General features: G+C 44.8%; 1 protein-coding gene across 1 annotated transcript in view; it reads left to right on the forward strand.

Moving 5' to 3' along the window:
- The window catches only part of BANK1 (B cell scaffold protein with ankyrin repeats 1), a 360,719-nt gene that overhangs the window by 303,717 nt on the left and 40,275 nt on the right, over window positions 1-16,727 (forward strand). The window contains exons 9-11 of the mRNA XM_090031887.1: window positions 842-941; window positions 5,055-5,390; window positions 10,256-10,543. Coding sequence (XP_089888013.1) covers window positions 842-941; window positions 5,055-5,390; window positions 10,256-10,543 — 724 coding nt within the window. The remainder of the gene's footprint in view (window positions 1-841; window positions 942-5,054; window positions 5,391-10,255; window positions 10,544-16,727) is intronic.

A 16,727-nucleotide genomic window follows, 5' to 3' on the forward strand; every position in this document is an offset into this window, starting at 1 on the left:
CTTAAATTAATTTGAAAAGTGCAGATTTGTGAGTTTAAATGCTTATTTTCAGACAGACAAAACAAAATCACTTAAATATGACATGGGAGCTAACAGTATAACCAGACTTAATTGGCAACTATTTGTAATGAGATTTCCATCAATTGTTGTATCTTGACCACTTTTCAACAATCCCACAATGTCTTACAGATCCTCAGCTCATCTCTTTCTCTCCTTACCCCACTTACGATAAGTCACAATTAGACTCTATCACAGTGAAATGCAGTGCAGTGATACCTGAGCTAGACTGCCCAAACAAAGTTGGGTACAAGATGCAATATAGCTACAATTGGCTCACATGCTTACTGCTATAGAGGGGACCTATAACTATTTCTTTGCTTTGGAATAGGAATGTAGAGATGCAGGTCCAGTTAACAAATGAACTGAAGAGTTTAAGATACAGAGCTCTTCATAAGAGTTCCTTCACTCTGAGAAGAGCTTAAGACAGAAAAGGTCCAGTAATATTTGCCAGTCTTCCTCATCCATACCTCTGCATGAGCTAAGTTAGGTTAAGTTACACTGTGCTTTACAGACACACCTTTGATGTTCTGTTTTTCAGTATGTATGGGCATGCACTAAACAGAGCTCACTCTGTCCCTGTTTTCTCCTTAGAAGGATTTTAAGGAATTTAGCCATAGCATAAGTATTGATAGAGAACAGACCTCTGCAGAATATCAAATGAGAACATTTTTACATAGAACTAGCTTTTTTTCCAGTGTAATGGCTTTCTTGATAATGCTGCACTAATATACTTATGGATTATACCACTAAAAAGTGTTCTATACTTGATTTTTTTTTCCAGATTAACGCAACAGATGGTGAAAATAGTGATCAAGAAGGAGCGGCAAAGGAAGATGACACTTATGTGGTCATGCTCCGTTCAGATTCTCCATTTACCTCTTGTAAGTAATACTGTATGGAAGGTTTCTGGTTACACTGTACCACAGGCAAGTAAGTGTATGTGCCTGTGGTACCTGGTACATGGTGATACCTAGAAACTCTGAGACTGTCAACAAACAACAAGGAAGAGTTATAATGCTCTCAATCTCAGAATTGAGCCTTTAACTTCCAGGGAGTTTTTTAGTACACAGTTGTATAACCAGGGTATGCAGTTGTGTGCCTATGATGATACAATGCAGTGATACTCAACCTCTGGCCTACAGGCCAAATCCAGCTCGCTGAGCTGTGTCATCTCAGGCCTGGCCTGTGGGGCTTCCTACAGGTCCAGAAATTTGGCAGTGGGGAGCAGTGGCAATTAACAGTGTCATAGATTTCATAGACACTAGGTCTGGGGCAGGAAGTCAGCTGGGGTCAAATCACCCCAGCAAGATTACCATCCAAGTGTTTCTTAAAGGTGTCCAAAGTAGGTGCTTGCACTACTTCTAGGGAGAGTCTATTCCAGACTCTGGAGACTCAGACAGTAAAGAAGCTTTTCCTTATGTCCAGTCTAAAATGGTCTTCCAGCAGTTTATTATCATTTGACCTTGGCTTCCCTTGGGATACCCTAGTGAACAGATGTTCTCCTAGTTCCTGATGCACACCCCTTATATGCTTATAGGTTATGAAATCTATGAGGGCGTGCAGCATGTCCTCACCTTTGAAACTAATCAGTTCAGCTGGCTAGTGGGAGCGATTACTAATTTACCAACAGCTCCCTTCTTCTCCACTTCTTTGAGGCTTTCTTCTGCAGCAAGTTTTATACCATATTTACCCAAACATGACTTGAAATTTAAGACAACCACCCAATAATTAGATTCTAGACATAGACGTTTAGAGATGTGTTATAACTTTCCATGCATAGAATTTAGTTACTGGGGAGATCATCTTGAATTTTCCCCCCACTGCTGAAGCAGGGAAAGCAGCTGTAGGGGGAGAGGAGGTGTGGGGGCCAGGTGTCAAGAGAATTAAGTGGCCTGAGCACTTGGCCCCCTGCTACCTGCCCTGCTGGTACCTGTGCATCCTGGCTCCTGGTCTCCCAACTGCATTGCCTGCTCCCCACCCCCAGCATCTGCCCCAGTACATGCCCCCCGGTACCTGCCCCCATGCCTGCACCCCTGTGGCACCTGCCCCTAGCCACATATCTCCTATAGCAGGACCATGCCCCAGGGACAGCCATGGCACCCCCTCATGGCCACATGGCTCCTGCCCCCCACTCTGGCTCCCTGGGGTACCCTCCCTTTTCCTCACTTGCCATTCCTGGTGGAACTATTATAATGTTAAGGGAGGCTGTCCCCGGATCCCAGTGAGGCCTTGTTCACATTGGCTAACCGGTACCTTTTGTAGCCATCTTCAAAAGGAGGCTAGATAATCACCTAGCCAGGGTTGTTTGACCCTAGGATTTTTTCCTGCCCATAGCAGGGGGTCAGACTTGATGATCTACTTAGGTCCCTTCTGAACCTATGAAACTATGAGTAAATGTGCTCTGGGACCAGGCCCAGAACAGGGCTGGAGCTGGAGCTATGGAAGATAAGTGGTAGCAGAGAGGAAGGGAGCAGAGGCAAGTGCACAGGCAGAAGGAGGGGCAAGTGGCCTGGAGGGGCATGTGTGGGGAAGGTATGGCACTGGGGGGGTGGGGGGAGGCAGCAGGAAGAGGGTGTAACAGGGGCCAAGGCCCCTGTCACTTTATGAAGGAAAAGCAGCTGGCTGCTGCAGCAGAGGAGGGCAGGCTGCCATCAGCCCAAGTAGAAACCTCGGTACGGCTGGAGAGCCACATGCCAGGAAGGGGCAGGGCTTTGGAGCACAAAAGCCTGGTCCCTGAGCCCATGTAGGCAATCTGCTCCTGTATGCTGCAGGGCAGGGAGCTCCTGGGAGAAAAGGGCTGCTGGAGATCAACAGACAGATATCCTGAGCCTTTGGGGTCCCTAACCCCCAGGATGGGCTACTCTCACTGTCTCAGCACTCAGCATCCCTGACTCCAAGCTAGGTTGTGTGTCACGGAGTGCCCCACCAGGCACCCCTCCATGGTCCTCCAATCTCAACCTCAAAACATAACGTAAATGCAAACAAGCCACTTCACAAGAAAAAGTCTTTCCTACTCAGGGTTACTGTTGCCTACAAGCCATACCGCCCTTAGAGCCAGAACCGACCCAAGCAGGTCAGCCTGTGCAGGGCTGCACCCCCACCCTGATTCCACACAAAGCCAGTGGCAGGGGGGAAGGGGAGTAGCGAACAGCTGAATGCGAAGCCGGCGGCGATGGCACAGTTGCCACTGATGCTCTGCCTGGCTCCATGGGGCCTGGGGTGGTCACCCTCATTTGCACCCCCCCAGGGACAGCCCTGCTTAAAGCCCTCTCATCACAGCTTCCCTGGGTGTCTGTCTGTCAGTCTCCAGCAGTCCTTCTCTCCCAGGAGCTCCTCACCCTGCAGGATGCAGGAGCAGATTGCCTGTATGGGCTCAGGGACTGGGCTTATATGCTCCAAAGCCCCACCCCTTCCACATGGCTCCCTAGCCATACAGGGGTTTCTACTTGGGCTGATGGGCAATTCTGGAGCTAGGGCTGGAGCTGCTGCTACTGCTACTGTAAAGCTGAGTGTGGGCCAGTGAGACTGTGCCCCATGCTATTGGCCAGAACAGGACAGAGGTGGAGCTACAGAGGATAAATGGCAGAGGGGAGGGACAGGCAGAAGTGGCAGTGGGGGCAGCAGGTGGTGGAGGGGATGGGTGCAGGGGAGCTGTGGCTCCAACTCCAGCCCCAGGTGAGGGCTGGAGTTGGAGTCACAGCAACCACCTTCCCCCCTTTGGTCCCCCACTTATACTTGATTCCAAACTAAGGAGCTGTTCCCCCTCATATAAAATGGGGAAAACACTTCATCTTGGATTTGACTAATTACAGTAATTAGAAAGCACAATGCCTACAGTTGTGATTGGCTCTTATTCTGCATTAGATGGTTCTCTTCAAGAGCCTATTACCACAGTGAACCTGGACAGGAAGCAGCCACAATTTGACTGCAAATGCTGGGAGACTGGCTACCACTGTTAATGTGTACTAGTGTAGAGGGGACCTATAACTAATTTTTTGCCCTGGATGGGCATTTAAAGTTGCCCTGGATAGGCATTTAAAGTTGAAAGTCCCATTAGCAAATGAACTGAAAGCCTTAAGGTACAGAGCTCTTTGGAAGAGTTCACTCTGAGAACAGCCCTTCTCCTCATTCCCCTCCACCTCTCCCCCCTCAGGCCCAGGATCTTCTGGAAGAATATCAAAGTGGGTGCATTGAGAAAGAAATGTGAAAGAAAAGCTTTCCAAGAAAATCTAGACAAAACAACTGTTTTAAACAATAGTAGCATCCACACCAAAATCATAGGTTAAAAGTATAAAATTCAGAGAGCAAGCAAGAGAAATTAAACGTATGTAGATTAATTGCTCATCATTTTTGAAATGATGTCCTTCATAGTATTTATTATGTATTTGAGAATGGGCACAACTTAAAAGGACTTGGAAGAAACAAGTTATCTGCCTGTCCAGTTTTAGCAAAGTGTTTGCATGCATACATCATGCTGAAAATTTACCCTTACAATCTCCCACTATATGTTTGTTCTGTAGTCCAAAAGCTACTAAAAACAGAAAGCTCCAGTTTTTTAGCAATGCAAACTACCATCTTCCAGGGGCAAATATTTATTTCATTTTAAATAATTTTAAATAAGTGGTCATATACTTTTTAAAAAAATAAGTTACACAACTGCATGAGCTGTTCCTTTTTTTTACTAACTTATGCTTTGTGCTGCATTGGAAACAAGGCTAGTAGATACAACTCCTCTCCAACAATAACTCTAGAAAAGCTGAATATTATTGCTGGCATGAATATGTTATGTACTGAGGTAGCAAGATATAATGAAAACTTCCGCTGTTCATCTGGTAAATATTTGAAAAGCTGTTTGGTATAGTTATACAGTGAGAAGTTGTCAAATATATTAGTTAATAAAAGTTTTATTAGTAGGGCTGTTACTTATATGGGATTCTTTGAAACAAAAAATGCTTCCAAATGGGAAATTTTAAATGAAATCGTCCATTTTTTAGCATTAACAGCTAGGAAGCACCCAGAAGATCAGCATGAAATTGGTCTGAAACATTGGGAAGAAGCTGATGAGAAGGAGGAAGACAGCGAAAGAAGTCAAGAAAACTTAAGAGACGAGAAAGAGAGAGATCCTGAAAAAAACAAACTAGAGGAAGCAACATGCAAGTTTGATGACATCACTGACAGTGTATATGCCAGCATATGTGGTAGTGATGATGATGATGATGATGAACATGAAGTGGGCAGAAGAGACTCCTTTCTCTTTGACAGGCCACCTCTACCTCCTCGAGAGCCTGCTGCTACTCAAATATATAGTGATCTTCACTCCTTTATACCAGGTATAGTTCTAAGAGAAAGCATTTCTTATGTATATGTATGGTAAAGATAAGATGCTGCTGTAGCGATTTTATACAATTATTGTTAACGATAGTTGCTGGTCACTAAGGCCATATGCTTAAGTACTTTGAGTGGAGGCCCACATCACCAGAAGCTTGGCTAGATTTGTGGTGGTGGTGGAGCAAATGTTTCAGCAATAGATTTCTCATCAAGAGATTATACACTGATGTGGGAAATCTAGGATTATGGGGAAAGGCTGCAAACATAACACTGAGTTAAGATTTTAGTTGATTTGTATATACATTGTTATTTTTTAACACATCAAATATTACCTGGGCACAACTTGCAATACCACCAGTAGAATTAATAGCATTTGTGTATTCTCCTGGGAAAAGTAACATAATATTAAGTATAAAGTTTAGCCGATGCAGTGATAGAAATATAGCAATACATTCTACTGCAGACTAGAGCACTGCTTGTGGTAAATGGCTGACATCATAGCCTTAATAAGCTGCTGCACTTACCACACTGATTAATTCTATTTTTCAAACCTGACTCATGGGACAAAAATCTAAGACTAAATTTCCTAGTTTGCCTTTCTTTTGTATAAAGGCAAAAATGCCAAATGGCAATTCCCCCTGGAACGGGAGAAAGAATAGGAAAGGGTTCATCTTTAAATGATAACCTTAGTATCTGTAAAGGTTGAAAAACCTTTCCTCTTAAAGAACCACTTGTTCAGAGTATCAATATAAGCACAAAAGTAAGAGAGAAAGATTTGGCATGAAGGGTTTGTTGCTGGAAGTTTGGAGTTATGCTTAATAGTGCTTTGATCTTAGTCTAATGGAAAAAGAACACAAATGTAAGTAGGCAGCTAAATTCATATAAATCTACAGAAGCCAAATGGTTGAGACTACAAGGATAATGTAGAGTTCTTCTAAGTTTATTTCTATATGAATACTTCATTTTAAACATTAGGTGTTCTCATAAAGTGATAACTTTTGATTTCAGCGGTGGAGGGGAGGTAGAGGAAAGAAAATATCAGGATCTTTCTCTAAATTGGGATGATTTCTTCTTTTTTAAATTGTAATGATTCATACCTACATATTTTTAGTCAGCCATTTACTGCAGGTATTGCTCTGGAATAGCTAAGAGACATACTGGAGCCTAGTCATTTTTCTAGAGACAATTTCTTTTGACAGTGACATGAGTGCCCCCTGTAGGAGTTCTGAGAATAAAAAGCCCATCAAGAGAAATGTTTCACTTCTCTTTCACTTTACTTCTGTGAAAATGGAATATTTTTCTCATTGTATACAAAATGTGACAGACTTTTTTATGAATCACATTTTATTTTTCTAAATATATTTTTCCAGATAAGCCAGAGATCACAGGACATATATCTAGTACAAAAGCATAGTAAAACTACCAAGACTTCCTCATGTTATCCCTTAGAGAAAATAAATAAAACAGTTTATTCCAAACAGCAACAGGAGGGTTTAAAGCAGTAATAATTACATTATTACCAGATATAAACAGATGTTTATGGAGAGAATCATAGCGATATAAAGGGAATATCCATTCACAACAGAAAGCTTCAAGATGAGTATCAGTTGCTTGAGAGTAGGCAACCAGCACAGCAGCACTAAGCAAACATTTGTCCTGTTGCTAAGTACAGTTTTGCCATCTATCCAATTAAAAAAAAGACTCAGTAGTTTAAAAAATGAGAAGTCCACCTGCTGCTTTTTCCATATCACTCTCTTCAGTTGGACCATCTTTTGACAATCTGCTGGGGGGGGTATTGTTTTTAAGGCCCCTGCTATGTGTTGCATGTATTACCCAATTAACTGGTTAATCACAAAATAAATTTAGCCAAGCCACACATGCAAAGTAATACCAGCCACAAATGCAAAGTAATTATCACTCCACAAGAATGACTGTCCAGTTATAAATAGAACCAACCAGCTACAAAATTAACACTTGAAAATGTGTAACAATGCTATAGCTCAGGGTTGGGCAAAATACAGCCTGCGGGCTGGATACGGCCCGCCAGGCCATTCCATCCAATCCACAGGGCCTCTAAAAAATTTAGAACATTAATATTTATCTGCCCCTGACTGCCTGTCAAAGATGACAGGAGCCAAAGGCAACAGGAACCAGAAGAAGCCAGCGGCAGAACTAAACAGCCACAGCAGCAAATGCTGCACTCCATGTGCCTGCTCACTGTCCTTTTCCCCCGCCTGCCTCAGCCATTTCCCCACTTCTCCCTGCCCCCCACCCACCATACTGCAGTGTCATGTGGTACCCAGCTGCAGCACTGGGACAGCAGGAGCAGCTGGGACATGGTGCTGGAGTGGTGGGGGAAGAGGTGGGGGGGAGAGGGGAAGTGGCAGGAGAAGGGCAGCAGTGGTAGACAGGGGGAAAGCAGGCAGAAAGCATGCTACATGGATTAAGGTGGGGAAAGTAGACTTGTTTTGTGTGTGTAGCTATGTGGTTGTTTTGTGTCATGTATGGGGAGTTGTTAACCACTCAGAGCAGGAATTGCACATAGAAACGTCCATATCTACCTCTCTCATGGTTTAGTTACTACAACACCAGATTATATTGGATAAGCCATCAAAAACAGATCATTTGTGGGAACCACAGGGAAAAGAAGTGCCATTAAAAAAACACACATGCACAACTATATGCTCTAATGCCAAATTTAAACATCTAATATGCTTTCCAAAGTGCTGTAAGCCAAATGATTATCCTTTTTTTAAGGATAAGAAAGCTTTAATGGGAGCTGTGGCAGACAATTTTGGGGGGAGGGGAAGTTATGAGTACAATATATCAACCTAAGTATCAGCAACATTTCATACAATCTTAGAGAAAATTATGAAGTAATGAAATTGCAAGTATCACCTTAGAATCTACCTAGTTTCATAGTTTCTAGGGTCGGAAGGGACCTGAGTAGATCAGCTAGTCCGACCCCCTGCCATGGCAGGAAACAATACGGGGGTCAAACAACCCCAGCAAAATGTTCATCTAACCTCCTCTTAAAACACCCCTAGTGTAGGAGCCAGGACCACCTCTCCTGGAAGTTGGTTCCAGATCCTAGCCGCCCTGACCGTGAAGTAGTGCTTCCTGATATCTAGCCTAAACCTTCCCTCTGCCAGCTTGTGACTGTTATTCCTGGTCACTCCTGGCAGTGCACGGGGAAACAGTGACTCCCCCAATGCCTGCTGATTCCCCCCTGACTAGTTTATAACAGGCCACAAGATCCCCCCTCAGCCTTCTCTTTTGGAGGCTGAACAGGTTCAGGTCCCATAGCCTCTCCTCATAGGACCTGCCCTGTTGTCCCCTGATCATACAAGTGGCCCTCCTCTGGACCCACTCCATGCTGTCCACATCCTTCTTGAAGTGCGGCGCCCAGAACTGGACGCAGTACTCCAACTGTGGCCTGACCAGTGCCGCATAGAGGGGGAGAATCACCTCTTTGGACCTGCTCGAGATGCATCTGTGGATGCATGACAAGGTGCGGTTGGCCTTCCTGACTGCCTCCCCACACTGCCAGCCCATGTTCATCTTGGAGTCATTGATGACTCCACGATCCTTTTCCGCCTCTGTGCTGACAAGAGGGGAGTTCCCTAACCTGTAGGTATGGTGCCGGTTGTTCTTCCCCAGTTGCATCACCTTGCACTTGTCTGTGTTGAATCCCATCCTATTCACATCCGCCCACCCCTGTAGCCTGTCTAGGTCTGATTGAAGCCTGATGCTACCTTCTAGTGTGCCCACATCCCCCCCACATCTTAGTGTCATCAGCAAATTTGAACAGGGTGCTTTTTACCCTCTCATTCAAATCGCTGATGAAGATGTTGAACAGTGCGGGCCCGAGGACAGAGCCCTGTGGAACCCCACTGCCCACGTCCTTCCAGGTTGAGAAGGACCCATCTACTACTACCCTCTGGGTGCAGCCCTCCAGCCAGTTGGCGACCCATTTGACTGTGTGGGTGCCTACACCACAGCCCCCCAGCTTCTTAATGAGAACGGGGTGAGAGACAGTCCAGAAGTCCAGAAAGGCTATGTCCACTGCTACTCCCACATCTAATGATTGGGTAACCTGATCATAGAAGGCCACCAGGTTGGTCTGACAGGACCTTCCACTGATGAACCCGTGTTGGTTGCCCCTAAGCATGCAGTCCCCAGCTGGCCCCTCATGGATGCGTGCCAGCACAATTTTCTCAAACAGCTTGCCTAGGATTGAGGTAAGACTGACTGGCCTATAGTTTCCTGGGTCCTCCTTCCTCCCCTTTTTGAAGATTGGAACCATGTTGGCTCTCTTCCAGTCCTTGGGGACCACGCCAGAGCACCACAAGTGCTCATAGAGCCGTGCCAGGGGTCCTGCAATGGCCTCGGCCAATTCCTTAAGGACTCTAGGGTGGAGATCGTCCGGGCCAGCTGACTTAAACACATCCAGCCCCTCCAGAAGCCCCCTAACTAGTTCCACACTAACCTTTGGCCCAGGTGTGCCTCCCCAGGGGCCCGAGGGGGGCCCAGCAGGGAGATGGCTGTTCTGGTCCCTACTTAGGAAGACAGAGGCAAAGAAATCGTTAAACATGTTAGCTTTGTCATCTGGCGTGATGACCAAATTTCCCAACGCGTCCTGCAAGGGCCCCACATTACCCAGGACCTTCTTTTTGCCCCCTATGTATTTAAAAAAGGACTTTTTATTGACCTATACTGAACTGGATGATAGTTTGGGGTTCTTAATATATTTTGAGAATCAAACCACTTTTATTTTGATGCCTAAGTATGAATTTAAGTGCCCACATTTAGATATGGGAGTTTTGGGCTTTGGAGATTTGGAAGACTGAAAACTTCTCTATTGCAGTTACTAAACTGGTGGAAGACAGAAAGGAAAGGGAACACACCAGTGGACATCTAGAAGCATACCATGGAGAAGAACAAGATATAGCTGAGGAAGTACAGAGGGAAGAGGATGAGGAGGATCCATACACTTTTGCCACGTTGGAGGATGGTGTGTACGACATGATACTGGCTGCTTCTGATGAGAGAAGAACGGAACGCAGATCATTTATCATGAACAGGCCACCAGCACCTACCCCTCGTCCCTTGTTTTCCCCAGTCAAAGAGGAGAACACTCCATACATAGTACAAGGTAGATATCTGAGTAATGGTATTTATTATCAGGTATTAGAGGCTCAAGTTATATGTGTCTGTATATGAACAGAATTTGTTTCCTTAAAGATTACTTTAAACTAAAATGCATTCATTGGCTTAGTGAACTTGAGCCAGCCTATTCTCACATTGAACAGTATCCATAGCTGTTGCCAATTATCTCAGTGTAATCAAAAGCATTTAAATTACTAGCAAGGTGTGATGGAAAATGAATTATTGGTCCAGTTCCTCAATTATCTTAAATCAGCAGAGCTATATAAGCTAGAGGATCTGATCCGTAATGCTTTATATGTCTTGTGGTTTAGCAAAGAAAGAAACATATTGTCTAAGTAAGTAGTATGGAAAATACTGCTGGAGTTGTCCCTTTTCCCTGCCCCATCTCTATAGCTTTCCTTAATGCAACTGAACTATTATATCAAATCCCATCATTTTAAAATTTGTTATACAGGTTTTAAAAAATTGTATACTGCATAAAATTTAAGTTTAGGTAATGCTATATTTTGTAAGTTTATATTCATTGAGAATTATGAGCTGTGTCCAGACAGTTCTGCAGCACCACACGCCGCATATGCAGGCGTTCACCACACTGCTATCTTACAATGCGGGGGGAGGGAAGAGGGTGGGTTTGACCCCTGGAGGTCCCAGGGTCAAAAAATCCCATGCCAAAAAGAAGTGGGATAGCGCATGTGGCAGCAATGTGCACTGCCAAAAACAGGAGCCCAGCTGGCCGGAGCCACACTTCAACTGTCAGCCAGGCTTCTTGCAGTGGCTGCAGCCCCAGAAGATCCCCAGGATCCCAGGTAAAGCTGCTGGGGCCAGCACAGTTGCTGGCACCAGCCTCCCCTACTCTACCTAGCGTAACCTGCCACACACCAGAAAGTGTATGGCATGGGTGTTCCCCAGGGACAAGTAGCAGTGGCACAACTTGTGTCACTGCTACTTGTCCCCAGGAAAACAAATGTCTGCACTCATCTGGATGCACCCACGTGGATCACTGGTTACGACATTAGTTGTATTTTGGGTTATGGGCCTTCACTAATTTTTCCTTTTGTCTGTGCCGCTTTTCTTTGTTATTGACCTGAGAAGGAAAAGCTGGGAAAAGGTCCTATAGGAGCTGAGAATGCTTAGTCAGACTGCTGATATCCTAAACATACACAGTATATTTCTTCCTCAAAATCTAAATGCAGCATGATATTAATATTAAATGGTATCAGAGTTTTGTGGATAGAAATAACTGTATGACTGGCAATGAGTGAACCTTAGAAGGTTCACTCATATGAATACTCATTTTGTTACAACTGAGGCTTAGATAAAAATATTTATTTTTGCAAACTCATCAAAGTGATCTGAAATTTTCACTTTGAAAAACTGGGTTGAAAAATCTCATGGGCATAGATTCTTTAAGATTTCAAGCACTTTAGATCTTACAGAAAAATTATGAAAAGAGCATGAAAACACTGCATGAAAGCAACAAATTAAACTAAAAATTAATCTCAAATTCAGTTTGTGTACTATCCAGATCCGCTCACCCATCTCTAAATATTACAGTAAACGTTCCACAAATGAAATTCCTTTCTTCATATCAATTTTACTTGACGTAACAGATGAGGTTTCGGGTGCTTAATCTACTTCATAAGAATTGGAAATTGAAACGAGAATAGGCTGTGCAATAGGTGTGTGGCAAGTAAAGAGTTATAACTGTCTCTGACCAGCAGAGCTTCACCAGAGTCTCTACTCATTCTGAACAAACACTTGCTGAATGTGGCTGAAGGCATCTGAAACAAGTTGAATAGTAGTGAAGAAGAAAGTCCTTATCCTCAAGGTGTAGGCATTGTAAAGGGACCTGAAAGCTATGTTACAAGGAAGGTGTATGTGCTGTCTCCCTCCCATTTCCTTCAGTCTTTCTGCACAGATCATGTTCTTTAAGCCTCATCATTGTTGTTTCTCACCTGTAAATTCTCTGCAATTCAGCTACATTTTTCTTCAAAGGTTGTGCCCAAAATTACTGAGTTCTGCATCTGAAGCCTCTCCTAAATTTAGTGGAATAATTACCCATAGAGTTTTACAGATGGCAGAAGTTATGGCAGGGTGGCTAAAAGTGGTAATATGTGGGTGGTTTAGATAAGTTGAGATGAACAAAGCAGTCAACACCTGAGTTAATGGCTAGTCCAGGTAATGGGATAAGAAGCCATGGGCTCCTGTTGTGACTATGGTTAATACTTGTACGTGCAAGATATCTTGTTCTGCAATGTCACGTTTAAGTTGGTATTTAAAGGTTTTTCTGTCCGAGGACAGCTCATCTGAGATCAGTGATGGAATGTCCAGGGAGGTTAAAGTGCTCTGCCATGGGCTTTTGTGGTGTTTCTAGAATTGAGGCTTAATTAGTGTCTCTCTCTTAGCAGTGTCCCTTCCCCCTGTCCCTCTCCCTTTTATATACAAGCTTTTTTTTCTGCAAGTCCTTGAAGGGCATCTGACAAAGTAGGCTGTTGCCTGTGAAAGCTCATACCTCCCTGAACCCCTTATGTCATGTATACAGCTATATATAGCTGTAGATATACAGCTATAGCTGGATATCAATTTGCCTAGACTGGCAAAGTTGTATATATCTATAACCTATATCACTTGCAATCACTGCTAATTGATTGGGATAGATTGATATAGCTTGCACTAAATAAAATAGCTAGATATAGATGACTATATCAATCAATAACTGCCTATGCCTAGCTATCTGTGAATGTAAATTGACAGAGCTGGATATTGATGTATATAAATAGTCTTGTCAATCTATACCTAGCTATTTAAATCAGTATCTAGGTATAGATTGATATAGATTAGCCATCTATACCTATTGATTAATACAAGTTTATGTAACTGGCTGTTGATTCTACATTTATTACCAGCTATGTCATAGCTACCTATACCAAACAGTTTTTCAAAAAGCCACCTATATCAATCTAGAGCCATATATGTAAAGCCAATCTATACCTATCAACTGACACAATTATAATAAATTGACACAGAGGACTATAGATGTATGTGGCTAGCGATAGATTAATATAGCTGGTTATGTATAGATACAGATAATTATCAATGGTTAGAAATGTATATGGATTTGCATAGCCATCTATACCACAGAATCATAGAAAAGTAGGGCTAGAAGAGACCTCAGGTGGTCATCTAGTCCAGCTCCTTGCTCAAAGCAGGATCAACCCAGTCAAATGTCTGTCTCACCTGCTCTTCAAAACTTCTAAGACTGGAAATTTTAAAACCTCTCTAGACTGTTCCAGGGCTTTGCCACAGTATGGCAATAGCCTATTCTCTGTGGCCATAGGGGACAGGGCTAAGAGTAATGGCCTCAAGCTACAACAGAGAAATTTTAGGTTGGAAATTAGGAAGAACTTTCTGCCTATGAGTATGGACAAGCATTGGAATAGACTACCTAGAGAAATGGAGGAATCAATATCTGTGGGAATTTTCAAGAGTAGACACTTGGCTGGGATAGTTTAGGAATGACCCTGCCATGAGCAAAGGATTGGACTAGATCAGTGGGAGCCAATCTTTTTTTCCAGGTGTGCCATGAATTAGCCCTTCCCCCTCCCTAAGGACCACTCTGATCTTCTTCCCCTACCCAGTTTGTTGTTGTGGTTTATGATCCCTGACCTGTTTGCCACTGTGCTGCCTGTTCCCTCCCCAGTCTGTGGGATGCCACACAGAGGCTGTCAGTGCCATTTGTTTGCCACTCCTGGATTGATGACTTCATAAGGTCCCTTCCAGCTCTGCCTTCCGATGATCTGTGGTCATCGTGAGAGATTTTTTGAATAACCAACCTAAATTTCCCTTTCTATTTGAAACCATTCCTGCTATGATCCTTGTCCCATCTCCTGCAGCCACAAACAATAATATATCCTCGTTATATATATAACCACCCTTCAGGTATTTGAAGACATTTATCGAATTCCCCCCTTAGTCTTCTATTCTCCTCCTTCCAACTGTATTTAAAAAAAAAGAAAGAAAAGGAGAGGGCTAAGCAGGATACAAGCACTGGGGTAGGATTAATGATCAGATTTACCTCCCCAAGTCTGAAAATTTCCTAAACAATGGGCTGTGAGGTCTACACACAAACAGTCATTCACTACTCTTCATTTTAATCAAAATATCCATTTAAAATACTTAGGCCACAGTTCACCTTCACTTGAAAGCCAAAGATCACAGTTGTTCCTAAACCACTGGAGATTTCTCAGCAAAAACTTCAGTAGACATTTGGGATGTCCAGTGCCAAATCTGCAGCAGATTAAATATTTGAGACAAGCAGAACAGGACAGTTTATCCTCAAAGAGTACCACAAAGGAGAGATCAGTGCTCCTTCCACACAGGATGGTCTCCTTGTCCAGCAAATGCCAGGGCCATGGATGGATCTAGGATTTTGAAAAGGGGGGTGCCAACCCTGGCAAGTTATTCTTAGTCCACCCAAAGTTCAAAAACAACTGCCTCCTGGCAGTGGCAGCAGCATTTCTATTTAGATGGCAGTGAGAGAGTCAATTGACTTTATGGCTCATTATAATTTACCTGATTCCATCTAAACTTTTAATTCCACAACTGTTAATGACAATTTATCCTTTTTAATGGTCTTGAAGTTCCACTAATTAAGCTTTTTTCCTGCTATTCTGCCATCTGCTAGTGTCTCCTGGTAATGGAGCTCCTATTTCACATCCCTGCAGACTGTTTTTAACTCTAACTAGAACCATGAATTCAGATGAACATTAACTCACATGTGGAAATAACTTTCAGTAAAGCACTGAATGTACTGTAAGGATGCTCAAAAAAGCTAGATTTGTTTTATGAATCTGGAAAAGAGGTGTATATTAGGGCCGTGTGAAGCTTCAGTAGCTGATTAGATTCAGAGGAGATTCGGCCCAATTCGATGGCTGAATCTCCAAATTTGAATCGAATTGGTCAACCCATTAGAAGCTCTGAATCAAATAGGAAACCTCCAAACTGATTCAGAGAGATTCAGCACCAATTCAGAGACTCGACCATAGACTAAACAGGCAATACTCCTCAAGGACGCTGGACACAGCTGCCTCCAGCTGTTAAGTCTGTTGTGGTGGGCGGAGTGCGGAGGGAAGGGGCATGGGGGGGGAGTTCAACACCCATACAGCAAGAGAAGAATTGGGGCTGGGGCTGGGACAAGCTGCCCAGCCAGGGAATGGCGGCGTGGGACTTGGGGAGGAGGGTTCCCACCATTGCGCACAACCACTAGTAGGAATGGGAGTGAGCTTGTGCCCTTTTACAGTTACCGGTCCAGGAGGGCATGGGAGCAGGTGTCTGCCCCTGGATCTGCACAGGGTAGGCTGGGCCAGGCTGCGCTCCCAGAGGCTAGCCCCAGCCATCCACGGCTGGGCTGTGCTTCACAGGGCAGGTGGAGCCAGGGCTGTGCTCCAGGTGGCTAGCCCCAGCAGCAGCCCGGAGAACAGTCTTCACTCCACCCACCCCACAGAGCACAGTGGAGCGTGTACTATGGGGGTGCTGCAGCCACCCTAAAATTCCCCATAGCCCCTCTCTGATCTGGGTGCATGCACTTGCCACCATGTCCTGCTGCTGCTCTCGCCCAGCCGGGGCACGGTGGGGTGAAGCCACAGCTTTTCCAGGCAGTGTGGGGAGGCTAGAGTGGCTTCCACTGCTGTGCGCCGCTTGTGTGAGGCAGCGCAGTGGCACTGTCCTGCGCCTGCCTACCCTGGCCGGGTAAGTGGCAGGAGGGCATAGCCTCTGCTCCCAGTGCCTTCCATCTGGAGCGAGCTGTGCCTGCATCATGCCCCACCCCCAGCTTCCCGGCTGGGCAAGTAGTAGCAGTGCAGCACCCCTGCTCCCAGCGCTGTTGTGACTGCATCCCACACTCCCCTGCCGCACCTGGACAAGTGGCAGCAAGGCAGAGCCCCCGCTCCCAGTGCCTTGTGCCGCCCATCTGGAGCCTGGCTCAGCCTGCCCTGTGCAGATCCAGGGGCACACTCCTGCTGCCATGCCCTCCCGGACTGGTGATGCGTGGTGGCACGCAGTGGTGGGAGCCCCCCTCCCCAAGTCCCAGGCCCCCCTGTCCCAGCTGGGCAGCTTGTCCATGCCCCAGCCCCAGCCCTAATCCCTCTCTCACTGTGGGGGCATTGATCTCC

This window comes from Crocodylus siamensis, chromosome 2 (assembly GCF_052110815.1).
Source record: "Crocodylus siamensis isolate JL-2025a chromosome 2, ASM5211081v1, whole genome shotgun sequence".
NCBI classification, from domain to species: Eukaryota; Metazoa; Chordata; order Crocodylia; family Crocodylidae; genus Crocodylus; species Crocodylus siamensis.